The 17,390-nt window shown below is 35.1% G+C and overlaps 1 protein-coding gene across 3 annotated transcripts in view; it reads right to left on the minus strand.

Annotated features, from left to right (window-relative positions):
• The window catches only part of RICTOR (RPTOR independent companion of MTOR complex 2), an 85,101-nt gene that overhangs the window by 42,426 nt on the left and 25,285 nt on the right, over nt 1–17,390 (minus strand). For 2 of the 3 annotated variants that reach the window (XM_086771163.1, XM_086771160.1), the window contains exons 4-11: nt 15,504–15,568; nt 9,577–9,708; nt 8,515–8,578; nt 8,365–8,442; nt 4,043–4,169; nt 2,865–3,034; nt 2,548–2,615; nt 1,533–1,600 (exon numbers count right to left, since the gene is read on the minus strand). In XM_086771163.1, coding sequence (XP_086627289.1) covers nt 1,533–1,600; nt 2,548–2,615; nt 2,865–3,034; nt 4,043–4,169; nt 8,365–8,442; nt 8,515–8,578; nt 9,577–9,708; nt 15,504–15,568 — 772 coding nt within the window. The remainder of the gene's footprint in view (nt 1–1,532; nt 1,601–2,547; nt 2,616–2,864; nt 3,035–4,042; nt 4,170–8,364; nt 8,443–8,514; nt 8,579–9,576; nt 9,709–15,503; nt 15,569–17,390) is intronic. The other variant, XM_086771161.1, reaches the window with a different exon arrangement.

Genomic DNA, 17,390 nt, shown 5'->3' on the forward strand with positions numbered 1-17,390 from the left:
CTCCGAGAAGTTTCTCCATCAAAAGCTGCACCTTAACCTAATAAATTATTCAGTCCTTTTAACCTTAGGTGAATTCTGAACACTAAGTTTAAATATACTCGGAATAACATTCTCTATGCACTTTTTAAAACTATGTTCTCCCAATTATCAGTGCTCATTTCCAGAAGTTTCAACACAATAGATTTAAGTTTACACAAAATCTCAGAGCCTTTCTTATAATTGCAACGCAGGAATAGATTTTGGGTGCATGCAGTCATGGCTGCATGCCCCAATTTTATGTCTAAGCACATGCTCACACGCGAGGATAAAGGACATAGTAACCTTCAGCTCCGAAGAATAACCCAGTCTGGAAAATAAGGAGAACAGAAGAGCAGAACACACAGTAGATAGTACAGACAGGAAAAAAAAAAAAACACTCAAAAAGCCAAAACAGAAAACAACAACACCCTCAAGCCTGGCTCAGTGACATGTGCTTTAGGAAAACTGACAGTGTAAGGACATTTTTGGACTAAAAACATTTAAGATGTTAGTCTCCAGCATAACAAAGGATGAATGTGTAACAGTGAAAGTGCCATGACAAGTGCCATTCCAAGACAATAGTTTCTTCAGTCACTTGAACTCTCGGGTATATGCTATCAGTTCTAAGTGTCTGAGTGAGGAAAGATGCAGTAACACTCCTATCAGCAACTGCTTCCTAGAAGTTTGAAAGTTCTCACAAACTTCCCAAGCTTCTTCCCTAAACAAGTGAGAACACATGTGAGAAACTTCTAAAGGATACTTTTATATTAAATTAATCTTAGTCATAATTTTCAGAACATTAAAAAAATAAAGCAAATAGTCTTACAATGAAAAAGCCTTTCTATACAGTAGGAATCTTTCCTAAGTATAGCCTGTAAAATTCTCACCCAGAATTTTGGTAAATGGTCACATCAACTGATTTCATTTATTTGCAAGACACTGTCTTGACTAAAAGAATCAACAGTCCCTGAGGCAGTATCTTCATGTTAAATACTGTAATATTGCAGAGAAAGGATGTAGAAAAATGCAAAAACATGCTTTTTCCATTTAGGAATATCTTCTACATGAGAAATCCCAGACTACGTCCATCTGCAATTTCTCTTCAGCTATGCCACCTGGTAAAAGCCAGTGCTAATGAATCTATTCATACAGACAAAAAGATTTCTTATTTACAGTGACAGAACCATCTCAAAGGCAAATTCTTATGATATGATGTAATTTTCAACATCCTCTCACCCATCAAACATCAAGAAATACCATCAAGGTACAATTCTATATGGGGGTGGAAAAAAAGCTGTGTCTTGTCAGTAAAGTTAGTCAAAGAAAACCATGTATGTGCCCTCCAACCTTACAACATCAAAGCACATCTTAGTAGCATTGTAGGAAGGTACTGACAGAAATCAGACGCATCAAATGAGACAGACCCTATGCTTAAACAAACCACACTCATACTAGAAAGTAAAATTCCTCTTCCAATCGTCCAGCTTCAAACAAACAAACAAAAAAAATCTTACCTGCCCATGATCGAAATGCTGCCACTATTCCCATTTTACTAGCTAGGAACCGTGCTTCTCTGTCCTCTCTGTCATGAACACAACAAATGTCACAATATAGTTAATTGCTGTAAAACAACAGTGTTACTAACAGCAAGTAAAAAGTTGTTAACTGATATTTTAGACAGGAGACAAAACCCAGAGTAAGAAATCTGTTACATACGTATATCTGTGTGTGTTTGTATTTATGCAATGTGTATACACGACACACAAAGATCAGAATTTTTAAGTATTGTTACTTTTCCTTTTTCAGGGAAATTTCCATGGTAGGAGGGTAGCATCACAAAGTAAACACCTACATGTGGTCAGGTGAATCAGTCTGCATCTCTACTGACAGTGAGTCTACAGCATGGACCTTACGATTTACACCTTATTCAGTTATCCAGACATAAGCATCCAATGCTATCTGATAATTTAAAAAACTGAGTCATTCAAGTTGGAAGCAATCTCAGGAGGTCTGTAGTCCAAACTCCTGCACAAAGAAGTTGCCAGCTATGAGACAGACCAGGTTATTGTCAAGGCTTTATACAGTTGGCTCTTAGAAGCTCTCAAGGATGAAGTCTACAGGACCTCTCCAGAGAGCCTGTTCCAACACTTGACTGGCCTCACAAAAAATCCCCGCCATGCCGTTACATCAAATTGGAACCTCTCTTTTTCCAATTTCTCTCTATTGCTTCTTGTCCTCCAATCTTTCACCACCCTGAAGAGCCCTGGCTACATCTTCTTGATAATGTCTTCACAGGTGTTAGAAAGGCTGCTATTCCAGGGAGAGTCTCTCAACATTCTCTTCCAGGCTACACAAACTCTTTTAAATCTTAAATGCTTGACAATACTTTAGAAAGTTGCATTCTAACCTACTGTATTCAAGTAGTTTAGCATTACATCATTGCTTTTATTTTCATTCTGGAAAAAAAAATATCTTAATTCCAATACCATGAACACAATTGGTAGAACAAGTAGCAGCACTAACACTTACTTGAGTTGTCCTTCTGCTGTGTCTGGATTATGCCTGTAGTGAAAATCTGTATAAGGAGCTAAAATTCGCTAAACAAAAGAAAGACATGCATTACTTTCACATGAGAATACAGATAAATGGGTCTTGCCCTTTCCTCAGTCCCACTCCAATCTGTCCTGTTATTCCTGCTTTATAAATCATTATGCTTTTAGCCTAAAATGTTGTATTTTAAACATTTTGCAATAACACAGTGGGCAAAATCTGAGATGAAACGTAAACATTTCCATTAGTAATACAATGTTTAATTTCTGTCACTAAACAAGTAAAACTGAACCCACCTCTAGTTCTACATCTGCTCGCACATACTGTCGGGTCTTTGGATGATTAATGAGGTGCAAAACTGTAGTTATCAGAGCCTCATTTATTCGGCTTAGCTGACAATCAATCACATTTTTCAAGATGGTACTTAAACCACCCCGAAGAGCCACCACCTCAGGATTCTGAAGTGCTAAATAAAGAAAAACACCGTCACTTGGGCCAGTGATAGGAAAGAAAACATTTCATGGCTTCCAGTATGAGAAACTTGTAATGTCTTTAGCAGGTACATCTTTTTCTTCCTCAGCAATTCTGAGACACACGTAAAGCTTTTAAAGGAACTGACTGACATTAGCAATTAATTGAGAATTTGGATTAATTTATTATGAACAAAAATACTGGTCAGTCAGTCACCATCGTGCAGCAGTTTCCCAACTTATTTTCAATCACATTTCCACACAGTAGTTTCTGGATTTCCCTGCAAAAAGGGTTTGTGCCTCACTGGACTGACATGGACAAAATATTTATACTTTATTATATCTATAAAATATTTATACTGTACTACATAAAAGTGTAATAAAATGTTTAGTTCTTTAAAGCAGAAGTCAGTATCTTGAAAACACTGCTGAAGTTATTTCCCATTGACTTATTTTGAAAAAAAAACTTTAAAAATCAGCATCCACAAACAAGTATAGGGAGTTAGGATAAACCACTGTCCACAGAGCCTTTACAAGGACACAAATACTGACCTCAGAAGGCAGCTAACCACAGTTCTCACTCAAAAAATTTTTAAAGGAAGATGTCCTATAGTTCTCTAAACTCTTGTACATTTGTCAGTGTCTCATGTATGGAATTCTCCCTACTTCCGATCCATTAGTTTTAGAAACATCAACTCCAGCAGGAAACGTTTTTAAGGTAAATAAAAAATTGGCAAGTCTTAAAGGAAAGAACAGCACCTGAAATCCTCAGAAAGGATTAACTTAAGAGATTTTAAGTTAAAATGATTTTGTTCTTTATCAAACTAATGACTAAAATCCATGAAAATTACATTAAGAACATTTAACATCTATTTCATTACTAAACAAATATCCTTAATTATTTGAATACAATCTATTTCATATGAACTCATAGAAAAGAATCTCTTAGAAAATTGATGACAATCATGTCAAAATTTCGCTTAATTAGCTTTCGATTATCTTACCTAGTTCACAGATAATGGCTATACACGCTCGAACCATTCTGTCTCTTTCTTGAAGACCATCATTTCCAACAGCTATCAAAGAATTAGTAATAGAACTGGGGAACAATGAAGCATTCACAGTGATCATCTGCCAAAAATGAAAGAAAAAGCCCTCTGGTTTCTTCATAATACTTCTCTAAATACACTCATAGATTCACCAGCATTCTGTTTTCTAGATACAACCAGATATATCACTCCACATATTAAATGGTTGTATCTGGCAAAACCTCAAAACTATTTATTTTGTTCTTGCAATTCTTTGTTTGTCAATTTACTTTATAATTATCTTCCTGCTTCAGCTTATTAATTTTTATGTTATTTTATCACAACAGGAAAGTGTTAAAATGATAACTGTTGCAGAGAGAACCATGGCTACCTTTCTCATATTTTTTTCCAAGAATTTCTTTATCCACAAAGAATGCTACCCAATGACACAGAGCAGATTACAACTTCTTCTAGAAAATTCATTCATACTGAAGCAGATTCTTCAATACCTATTCAACTATTTAATTAGCCAAGACTAAAGTCTCCTGTGTTGTAGAGAGATCCTTTGATTGCTGCAGACTACAAAAAAAAAAAGGACAGTCAACAAAAGAAGCTGCTACAGTATTTGGAAGGCAATATAACACCCCTAAATCCTCTTGCATAGTACCTGATCTGCAGCATAATTCAACTTCATCATAAGTTATATAGCTGAGGCACAAAAAACCATACACACACTTTAAACTGAAAAGCAAAGATGAAAACGAGACCTGTGTCCATTAATCAAGTCGTTCTTCAATTAAAGAAAAAAGAAATGCAGTAAATTTGAGACAGAAGAACAGATTTTAACATCCAATGCTCATTTACACTACTGAAGAGGTCCTGCACCATGGAAATCCTCAGTTGCTAGTTTAGGACACGCAGAATTTACAACAGATTAAGGAGCAAGACACTATGCACACATTAAGGCAAAAAGTCCCACACCAAACCAACCAGCGCCACCCCACTTCTCCTTGCCCTCCTCCAAGTGAGACTTTGACTACAAAGCCTGAATAGCTGTTTGTTCACATTTTTCATAGTTTGCAAAAATTAAATATACATATCCTCTTTACTACGAACATTACTGAACACATGTATTACTGAGGTGGAAGTAGGTTTTTTGTCCGACTACATAAAAACGTAATGTGTTATAGCCTACTCAACCATGTTATATTTTTTCTACTAATAAATAAAAGTGAGATGTAAAAAAGTACTCAGCATCCATCAAACACCCAAAACCTTAAGGTTAGCTTTTCAAAGTTTTGTTTTAATATCCCTTTTGTTCCCAACAGAAGCTGGCTTGTCTTCACTATTTTTCCAAAATTGTTTTGTCCTATATTCATTGTACAGCTCACTAAGTTGTCTTACAGATGTTTGTTTAGACAAAGGGGATTAATTGTTTTATGCCCTTTGCAGAGTGTGTTAAAATGAGATCAACCATTATGACAAATATATTGGAACACCTTAACAAGTTTATTTTTAAGACACGTTTTTGAGAAACTTCTTGTCATACATAATGTTGTCACTCACAAAACAGGAAGCTCTAAGATAGGACTCAAGTTCTATCTTAAACTCTTCCTTACCCATGCTGTCTTTCACTTTTACAATGATATGAAGTAACAAGAATTAGCAACAGAATGGGTGTACCAATCCACTGTACAAAATTATAACCTTTTTTCCTACTGATACTGACATGTAGTTAGTGTGATGACAGAAGCAGCCTCTTAAGGCTGCTCTGCTTTTCTGTTTTACTGGGTTTTAAGATACGAGAAGGAAAGATTACTTTCTTTTAATAGAGTAAATACAACCTTTTGCATTTGCTTTCATTCTGCTTTAGGTACTAAAATGCAGTTCTAAAGAGCAAGGATAGGTGATTCAAGGCTACTTACGAGCAGCTATGATGAAGTAAGTAACAAAGACTATGAATTTGGTCTTGAAAGACTCCTTTTAAAATGATGAAGAAAGAAAGTGGTTCATATTGTACCTAACTGACTTCTACATTGAAAATAAAGCACCCTGCCTATTATTTTTTTTTTAAATGGTTCTTATTGACTTTTATTAGATGGAGAAATACTTTCTGAAGCAACTTTAGGCCAACCTTTTCACGGCCAAAGATATTGCTAAATTGCAAAGCTCTTACAAGGAAACGTAAGAGGTGATTACAGCCAAAAGCCTTAAAAAATAAAAAAATAAGAAACCAATTTTATAAAGTTTAAAGTTGTTGTTCTTTTCTTTTCCTATACTACTCTAACCTGCACATTTTTTTAAACAAGTTTATAATTAAGTACCTTTATACATTCATAAAATAGGATTGATATTTTATATTTTGCTCTTCTACTCTATGAAAAGGAAGAGAAGAAAGAGAAAGAATGTTTTAAAGTCTTCTATTTATGTTATTTTTACATAGCATAATTTTTGCTATCAAACATGAGGTTAAAGAAGTGCATCCAGACTTTGAAACTGAAACCAATAGTTCTGTGATGCTGGTGGAACTCAGTTCAGCTCTCCCATGGCTCACAGTAAATTACCTCCTGCACAAATGAATTAACTCTGATTGTTTTATTTCCCATTCATTCTGCTCTTCTAGACCTTTATACAATCTTTTAGAAATCCTGGTATCAAACCACTGTGTCTGAGATATTGAGGAAGATGAAGAGAGATGGAAAAGAGCAAGAGCCGCGTAACAAAGAGACCGTGTGAAAATACAAAATGTGTCATCAGGACACGTATCCAGTATTCCTTGTGAGGGAGTATTTCTTTAGTACTGACTGCTCTATGCTAATACACGCTTAACTGCTGCAGCCCAGAAAGGACATGAAAAAGGTGTTAACTTTACTGGTAGCCAGCTTGGGTGGCTTTTTGTTTGTCTGACATTGTCTTTTAAGAAACAAGGATGTTTTAGGTAGCCAAAGACCTTAGGAAACATCTTTCATCAACACAGTTCTCAGCATTGAAGAATGATCAGCATCCCTGTACAGCCTGTCCATTCCATGCATATACATCCCATGTACAGCACCTTTCTACAATGATGGAGAAAAAAAAAACCCAAAACAAAACACACTGGTGGTCAGTTGTATTATTTTTCTATATTTATCTTTCAGGATCATTATTTCAAATCAAACTAATGCATTTATTACTCTTCATTTCCTCTTGGTTTTTTTCAAGCAAGACAGAAGTCTTTCCTCAAGTAGGAAATGCTCAAACCACCCAGGAATAATGAAGACAAATTTCTGACCCAAGTAAAACCAATTTATTATAAATGTGTTTCCATTCCATCTTCAGATTTAAGTTATTCTGGCCCTACATTGAAGCTCTTTTTAAACAGATCAGCAAAGAACTTTTATAAACTGTAAATTCCCCAAGGATCCATTCCTTTATGTTTGTGGTTTTTATTTGTTTTGCTTTGGAGGTGGTGGTGTTTAAGCTTTAAAACTCTCTTTTTGGCACAATTGCTATCAAGCATATTGTTTCTTCTGTAAGACAGAAACCACCTGAGTACATCATATGAATTGCATATCAAACTTCTATATTTTCAATCTATATACATATATACACACACACATATATATACACACATATACATACATACATATATATATAAACACAAAACAGATTATACACACACAGTGCCCATAGGGAACGATTCTTCCAACTACTTCAAACCTTACTTAAGTCTTTGGTAGTTTTTCCTAAGATGCTCAGTAGAAGTACATGAACATAAGCATGAAAAAGATTAATAAAGTCTAGTACAAAGGCAGAATACTATGTTGCCTGAAAAGAATGCCTTCAGTAGCTGTATATGCTAATTTCTCTGGGATGAACTTGAAAATACAGTTACAACAGTGCCACAACTTCTCTTATCCATGGGTACATAGTACAGTAACCACCACAGACTAACTACATCTTATTGAGTATCTGAGAAAAGTACTAAGGATAGCATCAACCTCTACAGAGGAGGGAATGCTTCTAACCTTATTGCTTTAACTGACTATTACAGTGACTGTAATTTGTCTCATTTCTCAAACGGCGGAAAACCTCCCACCCTTGATTCACAGATGTTTAAAACACACGCCACAATAAAAGTCAAGTCATTAGATGAAACTTAAATGTGGTTCTTATACCCTTGCATTAATAATTTGATGAGCTTTTACAAAATCTTGTCCAGTACGATCTCTATCAAAGTAAAAAATAGCAGGATTTTTCTAGCCTACTCAAGATTCCCAGCCGTAAGAGATCAAAATCGAAACAAGCCTCAGCACTACCCTTCCGTCTCTCCTCTGAATTGTCAGCTTTGATTTCTTCTCACATGATAAAGTAAGGTATAGTGTGAAAAAGACCTGCTGATGGGGAAAATCAGGAGTCAGCACAACTGAACAGCATAGCTGATAATACCATACATAGTTAAATTTTACCTTTCTGACTAATCGAAGTGCTTGTGTTCTTTCTACTTCATTACTCTGCTGTATGTCAATGCACCTAAAAAGAGTTAAAACACACATTTTGTTTATAACAACACCAACTTTCACTCTAACTGTTAACATCTCACGTTAGTATTCATGCAATTGCATAAACAGAAGAAAAAGAATATTATGACCGATTGTTTAAAAATTCTGCGTTACAGCAAGCATACTCATTATGACTGGTCAATTAGCTTCACCTTTTTTTTTGTTACGTTCATCATAATTAAGTCACTAAAATATTCTCAAATACACAATGGCAAGGCATAACAGCTTCAACAAATATTCTGAGATAACTGCACCGGCAATTTCAAATGAAACTAGACAAAATATTTATTATGTTTTGTGTTTGTTCTCAAATCAGAAAAGTCCTTTTACTCCAACAAAATTAAATGGCACCCTAAAACTATGGGTGTATAAACAGAAACACACACCTCTGTATCAGGATATTAAATCCAACAAGATTTTAACAAAGGCAGCACTAGAAATGCTAATATTTACACCTATTTGTCATGCTGATCTTATTATGTCATTGTTACTCTGCCCTTTGGTATTATTCTGTTGTGTCATGGGTTGTACTTAGATTATAATTCTTGGGCACAAACTACTTTTAGCCTTGACTTTGTACTAGAGGGTCTGAAGCATTATGATAATACAAATAATCAAAACACCTCCCACAAAACAACTTATGACACAAAAATTACTGATGTTTCAACCTTCTAATAACATGATAGATTAATTTATGATTAATGGCATTTATGATAAAAAAACAGAAGGTTTTTTAATTATTCAAAGCATAGCAGATATTAGGACAGCATTTTATTTGGATTAGATGGTGTGATGCATTATCTTATTTTTAAAGGATGTTATTCACACAGAAGAAAAATGGCTTTTATAAAACAACTTAACAAGAACGTAAGAGGATATGAAAACACCTCTTTTCACCTGTCTCAAGTATGAAAAAGCAAGTTATTTACAACTGTACAATTTACAACAAGAAGAAAGAGAAAAAATTACCTGGCTATCAAGTAATCCACTTTCAATTTTAGCACCTTCTGGAGAATACTGGAGTCTCGAATGAGATAGCGGAGGGCTCGCAATCCTGCTGCTCGCACCTCTTTTGCTTCGTTTAGTAAAGCTAACCTCAGACTACAATGAAGGAAACAAAGGGGATAAACAATTATTTGGCAGCAAGTAGACTTCATCTGACATGCAGCTATTACCTACTCATTTAAAATAAGAAGTCTTTTAAAAAGAAAGGTTCTGCATTAATTTTCTGTCTTTGAGACATTCACCTGTACAGCCTAGAAGACAAACCTTGACCCTGTCAGCAGATATAAACGATATATTCATATGAAAAAGCCACAAACTACTTTTTTTCCCCCCTACTATTTTTCCCAAATAACAGCTTGTACATCCATGAAATGGTACATGACCAAGACCTTTATATAACTTGCTATTTGTATAAAGTAACTCAAGTAATTATATGCACCACTCACTAAAGATATTATGGCACCATGTTATGCTTACATGAAAATTTTTTTTACGATGAGGGTGGTGGAACATTGGCACAGGTTGCCCAGAGAGGTGGTGGACGCCCCATCCCTGAAAACAGTCCAGGCCAGGTTGGATGGGGCTCTGAGCAACCTGATCTGGTTGGAGATGTCCCTGCTCCTTGCAGGGCATTGGACTAGATGACCTTTAAAGGCCCCTTCCAACTCTAACCATTCTATGAGTCTATGAAATATGACAGAGTCATAACTTAAAGTGCCTCACACAGCACAGATTTCTACAGATTTAATTGAAACATATAACCAAAATTTGTCTCTTTAGATAGATTCTGAAAGTATTTTTCTCATACTAAGGTGAGCTTTCCTAAACATAACTGTCATCATAATGTAGTTTCCTAAATTCATTACCTAGGTAAAAAGAAATGAGATACTGAAGGCCTCCAGAGATGGATTTTGAAAGTATCAGTTGACACACTGTCCTTTTGAAGGCCCTGAAAAGATTTGTCCCTTTTCCTTGACTACAAAGGGTGGGGAAAAAAAACTCCTCTATCTCCTAGTGACATATTTTAGTACGATTCTTTCAGTGGATATCTAAGAATGTAAATATTTCAGCAAGTGAGTCTAAATTTCTATGTATACAAACGGCTTATTTTTTTCTTTTCTTATTCTAAGACTGTCTTGGCATGGTAATCAGCAACTCCAAGGTCAAAAATCTTCAGAATTTTTCTGGAGATTAATTGGCCTGTGTAAAAGTCACTATAACAGGAATCCACTTCCACATGATATCTAAACAAAGTAGAGAGGCTGAAATACTATATGCAAATAAAGATGAACTGATTATTACTTTTAGCACCAAGCAGGGAATTACTTCAGGATGAACATCTTTGCTGTAATATCAAATACAATTCTTCACATAAAAAGAGTGCCACTAATTGCCTTTAATTGCTAGAAACAATTAAGAAACAGATTCTCAGTGCTGTGAGGTTAAGAAAAAAAATCTTCCTCTAAAAAAAAAGCTGTACTAGATGAGAGATTTCCAAAGTCATTCAAGAAAAGCTGACAAATAACTCTTCAACTGTTCTAAGTGGATAATAGGTATTCTTTAGATCATGAATGATGCTTTGTTTCTAGTTTTGCAGAAATGGAAGTCTGAGGGACGAGCACGTAAGACTCAGTCCTACTCAATGCTATTTTTTCTATGTGGACTTTTACCGCACAGTTTACGATTGGTTTGGATATGCCAGTTTAAGACACTTTAGCAGAGTTACCTTTTAGGGCAGAAGTTACCCCATACTCATGCAAATGGTGGTGTTGTGATCCATGACGTGTCTTATTAGGACAGCCAAATACCGAATCCAGATTTTTTTTTTCCTCTCATCAAGTAACATACATTACTTTTATATTTGAGAGGAAAAAATTTTTTTTGAATGGTAGATCAAAAAGATCTTTAGACAAACAGTTTCTCAAAAACAATCAATACTTTCAGAGCTTGTTCTACAACTCACAAGAGGAGGATATGTCCCTGCTCCTTGCAGGGGGGTTGGACTAGATGACCTTTGAAGGTCCCTTCCAACTCTAACTATTCTATGATTCTATTTGTAGACAGAGGTTAATTTAAGAATTAGCAACAGTGAAACTACTACAAAGGACAACACTATCATGAGAAGAACATCCAAAAGCAGAAGATAGAAGATACCAAAAATGGACGTGTCACTATCTTTAAATAGTGAAAATACAATGAAAATTGTATATATATATTTTCTAGCCAGAAATATATAGACCTTAAAATAGAAGCCATAAAAAAATCCAGAAAGGTCCAATGAAAGCTATGACAGATAGCAGTGTACAAGGCTGAACAAAAATCTCTCCATTGAAAATGAAAACTAAACAAAAAACTCACCAGCCAATGACTGAAGTACAAAAACCTGACAGAAACCTGACCTTATAAAGATAACGAAGATATGCTACAGCACGCAGGGAAAAAAGTATGTAGGAAAACCTATGTGCGTGTGTCTACATGTGCCTACATGTTCTGACTTCTCAGCTGTACCACAATGAGAAAACTTGAAAAATTAAAATCAGACCCACTGGATAATGCAAAGGGAGAAGGAATAAATCAAATTAGAGACTGACAGAGATATGACAGAAGAAAGCATCTTCTTCATACTTAGTCATTGCTTTAGAGATCTGCATGATGATTCCCACCCTAAGGCCTCTTTTATTATATAAAGAATGAGTTAGACTAAGAAGTGAAGATGATGGAAGAATTGGAGGAAATCTGTCAGTAAGTATTGTTAGCAGCCTACTAGTGTTTAGAAAGAACACTAACATGAACTATCTGCATACATTTGCTAGCACCATATTATAACAGTAGTGGCCAAGATGGAGACAAGGCGATGAACAGGTCTATACAAAAAGGATTCCAAAGGGCATCCAGAGGACTGTTTATGATCCTCAAAAACTGTTCAGTCATGTGAAGCACCCAGTAGAATTTACACAAATTATATTCTACAAATCTTTTGAAAGACTTGAAAGTAGTAACTACAATAGCATATAAAAAGGTATAAGGTGTTGCTGAAGAGATTATATGAAGAGATTATAGAGTGATTAAAAGTAGTTTCACAAATCAAAATCCAAAAAGATTAATTCAAATAGTAGACGCGAATGGAAGATTTTTATCCTGAAAATTTTTTCTCCCCATTTTTACCCAGGTTCACAATCTCTTTTGTATGCAGTATTTAGTATACAATTCTTGACCGGAGCAGGGGGACGGGGACTCAGGGGGAGGGGCAGAAATACAGAGAGCAATGTCATTTATATTAATGAGAATAGGCTGGGTTTATGAGAAACTTCAAGGGAACTTAAGAATTATCTGTATGAATAGTTAACAAGACAGTGAAGAAAATTCAAGATCGTTAGATGTGACTTAGTGCACATCAAGACAAAAATTGTGTTATAGACTCATACTACATAATTAAGAGAATTGTTTTGATATGCACACTACATGTGCATCTGTGTCTGAAAGTGCCAAAAAGATGTCATGATTGTGTAAGAGAAAGTGCAATATTACTTGCCCCAGTATTTTAAGTGTTCCTGCTGAAATGAAAATAACTTCCTATGACAGCATTAAGGTTGACACACATTAAGATTGAAAAAGTCTGGAAGAACTAACAAAAGACGGAATAAGAAATGACACTCACTATCTATTACAGGATCATTCTCACACCTTTGTCTAAAGCATATCATCCATTCACTACAGAAAGGTAACCATGGTTTCAACAAATCTCTGTTTGATCCCAGACAGGTAATTGTGAATATTCAGAATTTTGCTTTTATGGCCAAAGCCTCTTGGCACACTACTAGAAGACCTCAGAAGTTTCTGAGGCCTACCAACACTCCATTTTCTTCATGGCTCAAGGCTTCCTCTAATCTGCCAATGGCACGGTGCTCTGGGAACTGGGAAGACCCATCTACACTGGGAATGACAACAAAACGTGTCACTATTATCTCCATCTGCTGGCAGTAAGAAACAATCTGGCACCTGGACTGATAAAATTCTAAAAAGAGAATGAGTTCCAAAAACCAGATCTCTAATTTGAGAGTAACTGCAATTACTGCAGGCTGCAAGTGTCTTTGGTTTGGGTAAATATTCTATCAAGGTTACTGACTTCAAAACCTAGAACTTTATAGGAAATCTATAATTATTCTTTAAATCATTGATTCCCTTATAGTCTAATGCTTTAGGTTAGCCACTCATACTCTACAAATGTAGAAAACTCAAAGTATTTCTTGCATCCAAGTAACTTTTCATGTTTTCAAAGAAAAACAAGTTTGTTCTGTAGAACAACAGGTTTCCCTATGGAAATCTAAGATAACGGGAACATCAACAGAGTAAATTACAGAACTTATATATGTTATTTCTAAAAGAATATATGTACTTCGCCTGCCTGAAAGTAACTTCCAAAATTAATTTAAAAGTTCAGTATATCAAGTTACTTAGAATGGCTGTATGCTGTACAGCAAAATAATGCGCAGACAGAATACTACTGCAGAATGGCTATAACTCTGTAGAGTAGAATTTTTTAATTTACCTGAGAAGTTAGTATTTCAAGAAAACAATCCATCCTATAAATATTTCTGAAAAGCCAACAGTCAGCACAATTACGTTTATTAAAATTTGAGTGGTATCCTTGAGCTTGAAAATTATCACTATAGCAGAATTACCTACATATATTCGTTAAAAATTGCTTCTCATGTACATACACAGAGGAACCATTGGACTGACCAAAGTAATATCACTAACCAAGATAATTTTCCTGCTATATGTCTCTATTATTTTGATAAGTCATTTTGGCATTTTTCTAAGTAGGGGGCTATTTTTCTTCATGTGTTTGCAGAGAACAACATTTTTATCTCTTCCTTATCAATATCCATAATTGTGCCTGGGTTAGCAGATCTTTCTGCAAACTTCTTCCTACAAAAACAAACACTAGTATTTTAATAACCTTTTAGGACTTCTGTTTAAAAATATTTGGTAAAAAGCTTTGGATTTGAAGTTATACTCTGAAGTGATGTTGAGTTCCACCATAAAGCACTACAATAGATTACATAAATAAGATCAGAAGATCATAACCTTTTAAAACTTACAGCAAAATATGCATTCACTAAAATATACTAACATTTAAATTTTTTTTTAGTTACAGCAAGGAAAATCAGTTCTATTTAAGAAAACAACTTTATACAAGTTTTCCCAACATTTTACTTAAAAAGTGACTAGCTTTTCTAAGCTTGCTTCCACAAGTCAGGTAACTAAATTGAAAAAACATAAAATCATATTAAATACTAGATCTTAGTTGTTTCTGCCACCAATGCTGAGCCTCAGGACAAATTTACCAATGTCCATGTAAAAACACAGAATTCCTGGAAATAAGCATGTAGTTACTTTTGACTGTCAGAAATGGCAACAAAATATAGCAAAATTCCACTTGAAAGTGCATACACAGGGCATTTTAGTAGCAGGGAAAGCAATGCTACAAAGACATATATACACATCAAATTAACAAAAAACATTTAACTTTAAATCTTGATTCCACATCACCAGTATGCTCTCAATTCTGTGGGTGCACATTTTTATTTAAAATGCTTTCTGCAAGTACTGAGATATTTAGAGGTATTTTTAAATTTATGAAGAATACAATAAAGAAATCCATACTTTTAACTTGGAGGCTTTCCCGCCCTCTTTTTGCCCATAAATGAATAACCTATTTCTGATTTTAGTTATTAAAGTATTTGTAATGTGTATCTTTGCATTATGACATTTCAAACACATTAGAAATACAAAATACTAGCTCAAAAGTGCAAATGAAGTTTATTTAATTGCACCTAGAACAGTTAGAGTGCCCTAGTATTGCTCTAGTGCTCCTTACTACTTACCATATTATGATGCTGTCATACGTAAAACCTAGCTTTTCTTCAGCATGACCAGTATTACAAAGCAGCTGAAAACAGAAGAAAACGTTATTACTTAAAACTCTTCAAAAATGACTATGCAAAACTGTACATTTCTGGCAACGCTTTCAAAGAAATCTGAGGAACTTCATTCATGGCAAGGGGAAGCATATAGACTTCCCTGAGGATTTCTGCTGCTGGTATTCTGCTCCTGTGTACGCCAGACACACACAAATCTCCTTCTAGAGAAAAGCTTGCACAGTTGTTTAAACTGTCTACTGGTCAGTTTTTCAGCTCCAGATTGCTTCTCTTTAACCTCTTTTGGGAAGAGCCACTACTTGGGCAGAGATGAATAAGACTGAAGTCAAAGCGTATCTGCATTCAGAAAGAAGGCCTGGGTAAGAGTTTTGAGCAAAGATTGACACCGATGGTCCACTATCATGTTTTGCCAAAGCACCACTGGTGTATTAAAAAAAAAAAAATCAGAAGGCATTGTCAATGGTAAGTGTCCCGTAATACTGTAAACTGTCACCAATTGCGAACGTTCGGCCTGGCTTGCCATCAGTTTCATAGAACTTGGACCTCTGAAATATCAGTGCAAAAGTTGAATTTATGCACACAAAAAGACACCTCTTTCTGTGACAAATTCTGAACATTTCAACCATATCCTATCCATTTTGAACACAAGACTGAAGATTTACAAGTGCAGTTTTTAAGTCCAAAACCAATCTCAAAACAAGTGATCTACTGCGTGTCAACTTTTTAGCCTCTTGAGGAAAGGAAAACAGTCTCTTCTGTAAGAAGAGCTGATGCTGTTCAACTTTGCAAGAACAGCAAAGAAATTCCTAGTAATCTCATTTACTACACTAGCTAAAACTATGAAATATTTATTACCATGTCCAAAACCCTAAGCACTTTTCCAAGCACTTCCAAAAACTCAAGTGACTGATTTCAGCAGCTTTGCACTTTATCCTTTCTTTTTGAAACAGGTATGTGTTCAGTTCTGAGCCAGCGTGGTATTAACAGTTTCTCCTCAGTGAGGAATTCAGGAAGTGTTTGTGCTAACTACTGAATACTCCTGTTCTGAAAGTATCAAAATATATAAAACACTGTGCCACGCTCTTTACATGTATTTGCTGCTAACAATAAGAAATTTATAATAAACTAAACCAACAGTTAAATTAAGGCTACTGTAAGCTGAAATATTTAACATGGTCCATACCCCCATTCTACTGTTCACCTCCACCTGAAAAAACAGCATAGTGCACAGAAACTCTGCTTTCAAGTAAACTCATTTTATTAGCACAATGGTTTAAATTCAAACAATACTCAAGTTTATGTTCAACGAGTACAAATTCTTCCAAGGATCACATTACATTTTAAGAAATTATTTTTCATATTGTGAGAAAAATGCATAGATAATGATGAAATCCAAAGCTGTTAATGAGATACATTATTAAATTGGCCTGGATTAGCTTCACATTTGGGCTCAAATAATTTAAATTAACTGAAAGATTTTGGATTTTGCATTTTTCTTAAGTGGTTATAACCAAAGACAATTACAAAACATAAGGACAGTTTATATAACAACTCTTTCCCTCCACCTTTCAAATTTAAGTGATAATAAAACTGGACAGCTGGTGCATTGACTGGTTATGACAGAACACCACTTCCTAGCATAAATCCGTTTGTATGCCACGTTGCTGGACTGCCTAAGGCCACCAGTGCTGCTTTAGCATTTCTATTGACATCTTATGAACTGTAAAAATTGGCTGGCAGAGTGTAAGCAAAACAGTGTGAGAAGATAGTGAGTAAAAACAGTTCATTGTTCAGTTTCAGACAAGTACATTGACAGTTGTTTAGGCTCATCGC

Source organism: Chlamydotis macqueenii, chromosome Z (genome assembly GCF_036417535.1).
Source record: "Chlamydotis macqueenii isolate bChlMac1 chromosome Z, bChlMac1.mat, whole genome shotgun sequence".
Taxonomy (NCBI): Eukaryota; Metazoa; Chordata; class Aves; order Otidiformes; family Otididae; genus Chlamydotis; species Chlamydotis macqueenii.